General features: G+C 40.9%; 1 protein-coding gene across 2 annotated transcripts in view; it reads left to right on the top strand.

Moving 5' to 3' along the window:
- nphp4 (nephronophthisis 4) overlaps positions 1–12,934 on the top strand; it is a 249,953-nt gene that overhangs the window by 92,945 nt on the left and 144,074 nt on the right. For both annotated transcript variants that reach the window (XM_061736682.1, XM_061736683.1), the window contains exons 5-6: positions 2,932–3,081; positions 8,134–8,270. In XM_061736682.1, the coding sequence (XP_061592666.1) occupies positions 2,932–3,081; positions 8,134–8,270 (287 nt within the window). The remainder of the gene's footprint in view (positions 1–2,931; positions 3,082–8,133; positions 8,271–12,934) is intronic.

Genomic DNA, 12,934 nt, shown 5'->3' with positions numbered 1-12,934 from the left:
ACACCACTGCCGTGAGGACATTTTCGAGCAGTTTTCTAATCTATGCACAGCATCTGACTGAAACTCATGCTTGATGCATAATGAATAACAAGAAATAAATGATGAAAAAGAAGCCGACACCTGGGCACCATCTGTGTCAAGAAAGTTCTGTGTTTGATTTCCGTCATCCTTTCTGCATCCATCCTACTTTCTTCTGTGTTCCGTGGTAGGAAAACACATTTTCAGTAAAAGCTGCTGTTGCCGCTGAAAAATGTTTGAAGGGGAGTTGAAACTGTGCTGCAACCTCAGAGATTACTCCAAAACTGTTTTTTATTCTCCGTTTCAGAAGTAAGCACCTTATTTTTGTCGTGGTTGTAAGTTGACTGTTGGGGAGAGTTAAAGGTTTTTGACTGGGATTAGTCATGGGTTTGGAGGGAATGAGAACTCCATGATACAGTCCATCATCACCGTCACCCACCACCGCGGCGACATTAAAGATAAAGGCAGTGGCTCCGCAGCCAAAATAGACATCCTGCCATTCCTCCGGCAAAACTCATATCTTTTCCATGAACTTTTTTTTTTATTTTATAATACATAGGGTTTTGGGATTGTGTCGATATGCTGAGACGGCGGCCATGTTGGTAGCTACGTGTTTGGTGCTGCACATCACTGGTAGAGGGTAGCTACTCATTGCTCTGCCTGTTAATATCTGCATTTTGTTGTCCTAATTGAGTATGTTGCTATGGTTAGATATGGTTGTGTTGCTAAAACATAGCTGTAATTTAACAAAAAGAAACAATGGAATAACTTCACAGATCTTTTTTTTGTAAATATAAACATGTGAATCAGTGGATGATGCCAACATCATGCTGTTCACCTACTTTACCTGTGATCACTTGTTTTTGTCATGATATTTGCTCTGATTTCTTTCTTTTATGTAGTTTAATAGTGCCAAACTTTGTGAACGCATGGCAAGTGCATATGCAAATGAAAACATATTTAACTCCATATACCTTTGTCTAACTATCAGAGAAGCTGCCAGCCTCGAAGGTTTGTAAGTCCTGCACCCATCTATTCCTAAGTTGCACATGTGGATCAACATTTGTAACTCCTAAACTACCTGGCTGTACATGAGCTCACATGGCATGCAAGATATATAAAAAAGAAAACCTACAAAAAAACAACTAAGAAACAAAAAACCCATCCGGTGTCTCAGTGAAGTAGCAGGTGGGACCAGTGTTGCAGTCTTTGGGATCTCATATGATTTAACAATTCAAAAGCTGCATCTCTTCTAAATAACACTGGTTTTCTTCAGGATATAACATGTTATTGTAAACCAGTTTTCTATTTGTCTGTGTATTTTTTACCTTCTTTTTTTGTAATACAGATGACTCATCTTCTCTTGAATTACTGCTTACTAGTCACTTCCATAGCTGCCAACATGGCCGGCATGAATAACCAACAGGCATTCCCAAACCGTAAAACAAACAGATTTAGTGTAGAACCTTAAAAATTGACTTATTTAAAAAAGAGAAGAAAAAAATAGATATTTACTTATATTTAGCTGTGAGTATGTCTTCAATATTCCTTAATTTCGTGGGTGAATCATTAAAGTATTGTTGGGCAGGATCTACTTCAACTATCTAAACTTTATTTTTGTACCATAAGTTATAACATTTTACAAGTGGAAGTAAAAAGTACGACAAATATGTTTTAAAAGTCAAAGCCTACCACTCGATACAGGAAAACCCTTTTCTGCTTTGCTTAGATTCAGCACCTTTTCCATACTGTGGGGTCTCAAAGGTGTTGAAAAGTGACGCTGCTGCTTGTCATTTTTCACCAAGTTACTATAAAACCGTAACAGATTGCTTGTATAAACCATGCTAGTGCTTTTTGGTTCTCCTGCATAAGCTTTTCAATAACAACATGATGGATCTCACTCTGCTTCCTTTTGTTTTTTTGTTTTTTGTTTTGCAAACAATCTGTTACTCTTAAGTGCCTCTAGACAGGAAGTTATTGCCATGCTATTTAGCTCCCAGTGATGCACTGTAGGTGTTTTATTATGGTGCTGCCAAAGAGAGAAGGTGATTGCATAGAATGTAAGAAAGGGAGGATGACAAAAGTTTCTCGCGGGCCTTAAACCGTAGGTGGGATGAGGGTTTCTAAACCTGGAGTTCTTTTTTGTAGTGCTGCTGCTGTTGTGATGCTATTATTTATAGCACTCAGAGGGAAATACAACAAACAATAGTCACTCTTTGCAATGATCATTAGAACCCAAAATATAACCCATCGCGTAAACACACTGGGATATCAGCATCATTGCACCGTCTACAGTGGCTCACCTTCAGAGAGCTGGGGACTATCTTGTTGAACAGCCCACAAGACTGAATGGAGCTTTTTGTTTTGCCACTGATGCCGCTGAATCATTAACCCTGCCGCAATGAAAAATTGTAAAGCTATTCAGGCTTGAAGGCTCGAAACACTTTACTCATCTTCCAATTGATCTGTGCTTTGTGTTGATGGCAGGAGTCGTGGGTCATCACTTGTCACTGGATGACCTCCTTGAAAGATGACGGTGTCTACCTCATTGCTCATGCCGCGTGCATCATCCACGCCGTAGTGCTCCTATGCACAAGCATGTTTTCCAAGCTGAATGGCTGTCATTTCAGTGTCAGGCCCGGAAAATGATCCTTGCAGTGTTGTGGAACATTGCAGCTGTGTCACAAAAAGCCAAATGGAATATTGATAAATTAAAAGTGCATGGTGGATGTCATGTTGCCAGGTGACTCCCTGCTTCTGAGGAAATATTACACTGACACCTAAGAGATGGATAACATTTCATTGAGGGTGAAATCTCATATGTAACTCATTTGTTTTTGAGGAATGGTTTGCCTGTGTGTCATGAAATGCTTGTGAATATGAATCATACATTTGATATGTCTCTCTTTGCAGACAGCAGTCTGATGAAGATTATTGATGGAGCCTATTTGGACTGTGTGGTTAAAAACCATCCTTCATTGCTCCCTGTGATCCATCTCCTGCCTGAGAATGTCCTCGTGTCTGGAGATGACAACATTCCTGGCCTCACAGCTTCTCCAACAGGTGAACTTTATATCACATTCAACTAAGACCGGTGTTTAAAAGAGCAGAAACAAATAAAGCCACACTTTTTTGTATGTGAAAGTGCAAAGCAGAGCTGCAGAGCACGGAGTTTATTAATGATACAATAGACCAACCGACTCAAAAGCTTTTTCACGGGCATGTGTGAAGTTTTGCTTGATTTCTGAATTAATTAAACGGATCAAAGATATGGGCTGATTCCATTTGTGGTATTTTCATTTGGAACCACATTTGTTTTGACCTTGAGCTCTGAGTTCAAGAGAAACGAGCCATCTGTAGTCTGCAGAGATATAAAGAGAGATACTGGGACCAAAAAAAGCAAAAATAATGGTTGATAGGATTCTTTCTTTGCTAAAGAAAAAAAAATCCTCTCAAGATGAAAGTCAAAAACAGATGTAAAAATATTAGTATGGAGAAGACATGACAAGGGCAAGTGCAGATGGCTGCTAACAACATGTAATCCATTTGTTAGCCTGGATGTCCAGATTTAGTTTTGAGGAGTAATAATAAAAAAAGAATCTTGCATGGGTTTTGAGCAGGTGACCAGGACAGGTGCTGTAGGGAAAATGTGTCCAGATATCGTATGTCTTTGACTTTAAACACTTGAATATATGATATTGCAGCAGTTGCGCTTTCTAATGTGATTCTTCAAATAGTTCAAATCCTTGAGGTCTAAACAATCAGCATCCTCTTGTCTGTCTCCTCATGGAATCCTTTGGCAATTGGTATTGTACAAAAGCATGTACTTGAAGTATTACACCTTTGAAGTTTAGATATCTTTCTGTGTTTTTCGGGGATTTTTGGATTCGTCTAAAGTGTTGAAACGATTCTTACCATAGATGTAATCATAAGCTAAAATAAAGGGGTTGTTATATTTCTATGCAAAATAAACACGGAAATGCAATGATGCAAGACTTTACTTTAGGGCTTAAACCATGTCATAAGGTAGGGATTACCTTACTTAAACTAAGGAGGTTGTGCAGGTGTACTTGTCATTGTTGAACATGTAAGTAATCCCTCAAAGTTTTCTGATTTAATTAAATTCAGTTAATCTTTATTTGTGTAGCACGAAATCATTGTAGTGTAGTTAATCCAATTAATTCCAGTAGAGCCCAGATTCGGTGTTCGTATAAAGTCTGTTCATAAAAAGTACTAGATAAACAAATAAATATTCTGGTCAAAAAAACCTAACAGATTGCACCAAATCTTCAAGTAAACGCAATCCCCGATATTTAGCAAGCACGAGATGACGGTGGAGAGGAAAAACCCTTAATAACTGGGTTAAAAAAGCCTCCAGCAGAACCAGGTTGAGGGAGGGTGGCCATCCCTCTCTACCATCTGTTAGTACACAAATTAGTACAGGAATATCTGCCTGTGAGACACAAAAGAAAGCAATGTTAACTGCAATAATAAAAATGACATATACAAACAGAAAGAGTACTCACTCACTCATCACTCATCTTCTCCCGCTTTATCCGTTACCGGGTCGCGGGGGCAGCAGCCTCAGCAGGGATGCCCAGACTTCCCTCACCCCAGACCCTTCCTCCAGCTCTTCCTCCAGCTCTTCCGGGGGGAGTCCGAGGCGTTCCCAGGCCAGCCGAGAGACATAGTCTCTCCAGCGTGTCCTGGGTCTTCCCCGGGGTCTCCTCCCGGTGGGACATGCCTGGAACACCTCCCTAGGGAGGCGTCCAGGAGGATCCGGTACAGATGCCCAAGCCACCTCAGCTGACTCCTCTCAATGTGGAGGAGTAGCGGCTCGACTCCGAGCTCCTCCCGGGTGACCGAACTCCTCACCCTATCTCTAAGGGAGCGTCCAGCCACCCTGCGGAGGAAACTCATCTCAGCCGCTTGTATCCGCGATCTTGTCCTTTCGGTCACTACCCAAAGTTCATGACCATAGGTGAGGGTAGGGGCGTAGATTGACCGGTAAATCGAGAGCTTCGCCTTTCGACTCAGCTCCCTCTTTACCACGACGGTCCAGTACATCGACCGCATTACTGCAGACGCTGCACCGATCCGCCTGTCAATCTCACGCTCCATTGTTCCCTCACTCGTGAACAAGATCCCGAGATACTTGAACTCCTCCACCTGAGGCAGGACTTCTCCACCCACCCGGAGAGAGTAGTAAAACAAAGAAAGAGTAAACAAAGTAAATAAAGAATGGCCGCTTTCTATGCATATAGCAGCATTACTAAAGGGATGGTTCAGGACATTAGAGGGCATCAAGCTTTATCAGAGGGTGTAAGACAGGGGTGGCCAATCCTGGTTGTCGAGAGCCCCTCTCCAGCTTGTTTTAGAGGTTTCCCTGCTTCATCATTATATCACAGTGTGCGGAAGAAGGGAAACATCTATGACATGCTGGATAGGGACTCTCAAGGACTAGGACTGGCTACCCCTGGGGTAAGATATAGTTCTGATCATCTTGGATCGCTGTGTTTCTGACCAGCAACAGGGTTGTGTACATTCATGAGGTGTAGCCACCCTTCAGAGAAAGCTTGCAGCATTTTAAGCAATCAGAAGGCACTTAAGGCTCCCTGGGAAGTTGTTTTACTTTAATTCCAAACTGTTTCGAGGTATAAAGTACCCCAAATGAGACAAAAATTCAACAGCTGTCTGATCTGCACTTTAAGAAGGAAACAGGACACCGAGCTCCAGTGTTGTGCATTTGGAAAGTGTAGACTATCGTTGGCATGAACATTTGAAAGGGAGCTAAAATACAACAATCGCCAGAGAACATTCAGAAATTTATGCTGCAAAATTCATGAATACAGCTCACACAATTGGCAGCGTTGAGCAGGTGACTGATTTTTTTTTTTTCTTTCGTCCTAACAAGGAGTGCAGGACTTTTTTCATGTTTTACATTCATGTAACCCTTAAAAGCAAACCCACCTGAAAATTAAAAGTGTGTTTGCTTCTAAGTATTATGTGAACCTTGCTGTTTTAATAATGAAGCATCAAGGTTCTGCAGCAAATCTACAATTCATTCAGAGACTGCATGTTCTTTTCCTTCAGCCTCTTCGGTTGATGAATTTTTTAGTTGACTAAAATATTAACAGCGATTCATCAATTAAGAAATAATCTTAACATTCTCATTCCAGACCTTTTATCTTCCTGTTGCGCATCTCTTCAACAGTTTTGCACTTCTTATTTGGCTTTTTGGCAGCATAAATGTTGAAGACATACACTACTTTTTTTAACAATACTGTATTTCTTGCTCTCACAGCACTCAGATACTCATCTATTGAAACAACTATAATCAGGCCCACGTGTGCTGTCGCTTCCATAATGAATTCACTGCGAGAAAAAACCTCTAAACCAAAGGTTTAACTTAAAGGTTATCTAAATTCGAGTTGAATAAAAAATGACATGACTCAACCCACCACATTTGGCAAATCAGGTGTAAAATCACATTACAAACATCAACAACTTGCTCACTATTCTTCCACCAGCTGTCACAGTAACATCCATGACATTCATCACAGGGGCCCTTTTTTTGGAATCTAAGTTCAACCAGAAGTTGAAATGCCTGCGGTACTTAAAAAGTAAGTTTCTAAGGGGGAATGTAATGAAGTCTGACAGCACAGAGCTATAATCATTGGGAGTCAGTGGGAGGTATGGTAGCAAGCTAATCCTCTTCATGTTTTAGGGCTGTGAGCAGCAGAGACCTAAGCTCCCTTTTAAGACCACAGCCACCAGCTTGATATTCTCGCTGCATTCGGAGCAGCTCGACTCTGTGCTTCAGAGACACGGGCTGCAGCAAAACACTTGATGGCTGCATTACTGACGAGCACATTGCAATCACTCTGCCTATTTTTCTGTTTGTAGTGTCTGAATGGGGAGGATTGAGGAATTCATTAAAATTCTCACTTCTTTCATTGGTTTAAATGCTCTATTCAATTAGTTCAGATTCAATTATACTCTTAAGCATCCAAATGGAAACAGATTTTGTTGGACTTTTTGATGTGGGCGGTCATTTCTCTTGAATGATAATTTGGGTGGTTGGTATGGAGGATGGGGCAGCTTACACCATCGAACTGATGCAACGGCTGGCAGTGTTAACTTTTCCTTCCAAAGGTGGAGTTCCCTCATCCAGTTTGTGCATATCCCCATGACAAAGTATGAAATTTGGCAGTAAATGTTTGACAGAGTGCATTTTGGGATCAGAGGCATAGCTTTTAAGATTTCCATACTAGTATAGTTTATAGTCAATAAAGGTGATGCAGTGTTTTTACTCACTGTATGTCAGTCTGTTTTGGGGTTAAGGCTTGGTACAAAGTGGAGAAAATGAAATCATTGTTTAGACAACTTTTGTTGGTTATTTATTCATTTGTAGCTTGTCATTTTAGCTGTAATTCTTACTAGAACATTTAAACTTTTACAAATGTCTAGAAAATGGTTACAATGACACAAAAGGGGAAAACGAGCCCAAAAAATGATTGCTCTCCAACTTGAAAAATTGTGGATCAATCACAAGTCCAGTCACATGCCAAAGAAGGACACGCCTTGGGCAGGGCGCTGAACTCCACATTACCCCGATTGCCCCAGTTACTACGAGACCACAAGCCAGTATTCTCACAGTACCGGCCCCAAGCCCAGATTAATGGAGAGGGTTGTGTCAGGAAGGGTATCAGATCAGTAAAACTGACGCTAAATCAATATGTGGAGGACAATGATCCTCTGTGGCAACCCTTAAGAGAAAAAATGCCAAAAGAAGTGTCCATATGTCCATCTTCTATAGCCAGCCACAGTATGTGTGTTTGCTGTTTACCTGCTTCTTCTTTTTTTCACTCAGTGTTCAGATGATTCACACAGTAGATTCAGATACACCACTGACCTTTCTATTACCCTGAAAGTATTTCACTACCTGTTACACATCTATGTCTTCTCATCCATATAAGTCCCAGTGGAACAAGCTAGAAAAACATTTAACACTTCAGCCGATTTCTAGTCAGAGGGGTCTCTGAATTTGATTGAAAAAAGTCACAAACACTTGAGTTTGTCTATTTTTTGATGCTATCCTCTGACTGTCTCCAGGAGATGTTCTGCTGAAACCTCAGCCACTCAAGACGACGCCCTTCACCCTGAGTAGACTGGCCATTTCCCTGCAGCCGTCCCTGGAAGAGTTTGAGAGCCAGCTGCTGCAGCTCATCAATGCTGACTGCCATAACACGGTAAGGCCGAGCTTCAGCGACACACAGTCTCTAAGCATGTAGCATTTAGTGGAGTAATGTCACAATTCGGGAGAGATTAGCCACCTTGCCTAACTATAAAACCACAGTTTTATAGTTGAATTGGTTCTTTAACTTATGGTAGATGAGAGAAAAGTAAACTCCAGATATGGGAAAAAGGGGGTGATTAAATAAATAAAACAAATCTTTGCAAAGTCACAAATGGAGTGTTTTTCCTTATCTTACCTCCTAATATTCTTTATATGCACTGTTGACAGGGGGATGTGTTTACAAGGGAAAAACAAATCACCTTGTACAAATATCTGGAACTGTTTTTTTTATTTTATCTAGGTACTAGTACAATGCATACATACAATCCTGATAACATTTGATCCCTTTGGGGTAACCTTTCCCACACTCCTCAAATTAAAGATGGCCACGATGGCCTTGACGCACCTTTACCAGCATTCTTTTCATTCTTTCCTTTGTCTCGATGTTTCTATTATGTTCAAACATGAGCCAGGTTTACAGCTGCAACTTCATTTGAAAGCATATCATCTGCAAATTACATGAAGCTTATCTATGTCACGTCCCTTGTTGTTGTAAAAGGAAACCTGGATATCGCTGACCTTACTTGACAGGCGGAACTTTAAACAAGCCAATCAATTCTCACTGGCGGCACGCTGAATGTTAGTTAAAGTGTCAGTGAGATGTTGGTAGGCGATGTAAACAGATGCTCCAACAAAGCATTAATTAACATGAAAACATGTCCAACAGTAAGCTTTTTTTCCTTTTCTTTGGATGCACTTGTCCTCTCATAAAAAACATGCTATGTACTTGAGAATTTACTAGCACTCTTTACAGAAACACCACTCCAGACCAAATGGGACATAAGACACAATGAAGTGCACAGTTCCCCCTTCCCTGCACCAGCTACTGTAGAAACAGTACATTATGCAACAACTGGTATTATTACTTAAGTATAAATATTAGCATAAGATAAATGATAATAGTTTAACCTATAAACCTGTATGTATGAATTGTTTCCAGTTCTGTATCGTATTTCATACCTTTATTTGCGTCGAGTTATCTTCATAGGAGGGGAGGAACACCAACCCTCGTTTTGCTTCTCTCTCTCTCTGTTTTAATTGCTGCTTATCTTTGATTTCAGATGTATTTTCTAATGGGAGAAGGTGGTGGTGGTGGGGTTGTCTGTTTGCCCTCATTTCTTGTGGCATGTCAATCGGTCCGACATATGAATTGGCCACACTTGGGAAATTCAGCGTAACCGTATGCAAAACACGCGTGGTTTGTTAGAGAATGGATCTGGGGAAGATGCAGTGCAAGCTGTGCTACGATTGGTTCAGTATGGAACACAAATGGAAAAAACAAAAGACAACGAATTATCACGTGTTAATTTTTGATTCCGTGGTACAGAGAGCGTGGGATGTGACGTAAAGATTATTTGTAAAGACAACATAGTTGCCATCTTGAATTGTGGAATGGTGTGATGTATTCACAGCGCTTCCTCCTCTCTACACAAAACTCTCTTCCTCACAAGGAGATTATTCATTCTTTGCTCTCGCTGGCTGTAGCTTTCATGGGGATTCCCCTTAAGGCTCCAGATTTATGGAACGTTTAGATATCCGTCAGTCAGAGATGGTCCAAGCGCTGTTCACACATAATGATCACGTGTTGACGGACGGTTGCCGACTGCTTCACAGATTTAAAAAAAAAAAATTACTTTCCAGCCTTTTGTTGCCACTTTTTCTCAAGATGTGTTTCCGCCATTAAATTCAAAATGACTGCATATCTTTGGTCATTGCCAAAATGTTTCAGTTCCAACAGCTGATATCTTTTTTATGTTCCATTGGTAATAAAATATAAGTTGCATTTTGTTTTTATTTTTGCATTTGGCGCGGCATCTCAACTTTTTTGGAGCTGGAGTTGTGATATCTTGATCATGAGTCACTTTTTCATCCAGTCTTAGAATGTCCCCACTTTCATGTGGAGCCAGTTCTTTGGGGACTACAATGCCTGTTCAAATTTAATTACATTTAAAGGAATCTTTTAATGAGAGTTATCCCTTTCCTTCTTCGAGCTAACTTTTCACCGCACCGGAGCCGTGAATGTGTTCACGGTTCCGGTGCAGCGAATCCCAGCTTCACAACATAGTGAAGAATCAGCAATAAATGCATTTAATGTCACACAAAAGAAGGCAGCTAGAGAGTAAAATGAATACATTAATTAATAGATGGACACGGAAGAATAATCCCAGTAAAATTGCCAGATTGCAATTAAATGTTCGGAGGCATATTTTGTGTTCCCAAACCGCTGTTAATGAGACAGCTTCTGGACAGTGACCATTAAAACATCCAAAAGACTGGCTTTTGGAGAAGCTTTTGCATCACATTATAAGCCCTACTCGGGGATAGATATAGCTCTGCTGCTCTGCTGGGTTTGAACATCAAAATGTATTCAAAATGCATGAACCTCAATCAAAAGCTGTTATCAGGTACAACATCTTGGTCTTTTAAAGAGGCCTCATCTCCTGAATGAATGTGCTTACAGTGTGTACCAAATTTTAATAAATAGTACAACGAAATTTGAAGTGACACATCCATCTTCTGAGCCCTGACCTGGTTTGTAAGGATAACCTCTGTAAAGTATCTCATTTTACTCCTTCTGTATCCAGTTAAGTCCTTTTTTTTCAGTCCTCTATCCGAATGCAAACAGCGGAAAGTAGACTTCAGCTTTTCTTCTGAGAGATAGACACGTTAGCATGAATACATTTTCTTATTTTGGCATTCGCAGCCCCCCCTCCCCCCTCAAATGTGAGATGTTCGTTGATAGTCTTCACAACCAACTTACGTAATTACGTAAATCAGTGTTCCTTACTTTTATAAGCGATATGACGGCATTGTCAAGTCTGTGAGGGGTGTTAATACATGCAGGAGTCGACGTGATTACAACTTTTAATTGAAGTGTGTGTGTCTGCATGTGTTTACGCGTGTGTGAGCAAGAGAGACAGACGGAGAAAGTTGCACATGATCCGTGTGTGACCTTTTGGAAGTGTGACTTCAGCTGGATTGTCATCAAGCTGTCTCTTGAAGTGATGCTGACACCTCAGTCGCCAACTCAGTTTGACTGTTGTAGAACAGTTCTGCTGTTTTTGTGTGAGTGTGTGTGTGTGTGTGTGTGTGTGCGCGTGTGTGTGTAAGACCAGTGCATAAACTGGTTGTGAGGCAGAGGTTAAGTAACCGTACAGCGCAGCATAAGATGAATCCTTGATTCTGCGTACTTTTCTGACATATAGTCTCACCATAATCTTCCCTTAAGTGTTGCTATTTTAAGCTCCAAAAACTTTTCTGAGTTCATCTCTCTCTCTCGCTCTCTTTTTTTTTTTTGCAGTCCACTTTCCCAGCATATATTTCCTGCGTCCTTGTTGGTGTGCTTGCCATGTGAACTGCTGTAGCCATTTTCTTCACCTTTTATGCTGCGGTTTAATGAGCACTAGGCTTATTTGAATTGCAGTTTTGACCTCTCAAAATGCTGTGACCTCCACTTAAACCCCCCCCCTTCCACTAAAACAATTTTATCTTCTGGGTTGCTTGATCACGTCTGCCCTTCTGCACAGGTCCGACTGATGCCAGAGGCTGTATCCGTAGCACATGCTCACCTACAGCCTCAATAAAAAGTATTACCCCTGATGAAAGGGTTTCCCATCATGTCAGAATTTTTGTACCTTCTTGACTCGTGATCAAAAGCCCAGGGAGAACAGAAGTTGATGGAGAGGAGCACGCCAGGACCATTGCTGCGCCACGGGCAGAACAAAACGCCTTAGGCTGATTTAATGAATAGAGAAAGACTCTGGCAACAAAGCTCCTGGAAGTTTTTACTCGTCCTAAAAGAAGTGAGACTCAAAGTAGGACTGCCCCTGTGGACGTGGCACCATAAAAAAATAAAAAAAAGAACGACAAAGGAGGTTGAGCATTTCTGAAATAGGATGTGTCTCACACATTGTTCTCTAAGGACAACCGGTTTGGCTGCAGGCTGGTAACCGCTGTAACCGATACAGTCCAAAGGAATGGGGTTTAATGCACTCGGCTCACATCAAATTTTCATGATATTCAGATCCTCAAAGTGATTGACGATCCAATCATTAGATGAAATACACTGCGACTGAGTATAGGCTCTGCGCGTCAGACAAGACAAAAAAATGCACTGGAGTTGAAAAGGAGGGCTTGATTCTTGAACTTTTAAACCCTTTGTCACTATTTCTGACAATTTCTTCTTCTTCTATTGGAATGTTTGGGAAGAAAAACCAAAGATACTGGACAGATACAGTCTGTGAATACTTAATCACACAATCAAGGGCTTTGTTATGGTGATTTAAAGCTTGTATATGTAAGAATTACACCAAATAAAACAAAGTACAAAAACATTTGATGCCATGTTTACCACAGAGATCTGCTGTGTTGACAAAAGAGCCACAGCAAATATTGTGCTGTCAAGGGAACACACCGTCAAGCCTTTTAATGCCACTTTGTCACACTCGAAGCAGATATAAATCACTGAAGTGTTTAGTTTTCCCTCATACTCTCGGATGGAAAACTGCCTGACAGACCGTTTGGCCAGAGCTTGAAGACTGATTGGCAGCACATTTG

This window comes from Cololabis saira, chromosome 12 (assembly GCF_033807715.1).
Source record: "Cololabis saira isolate AMF1-May2022 chromosome 12, fColSai1.1, whole genome shotgun sequence".
Taxonomy (NCBI): domain Eukaryota; kingdom Metazoa; phylum Chordata; class Actinopteri; order Beloniformes; family Belonidae; genus Cololabis; species Cololabis saira.
This window is presented reverse-complemented; position numbering and strand designations above follow the sequence as displayed.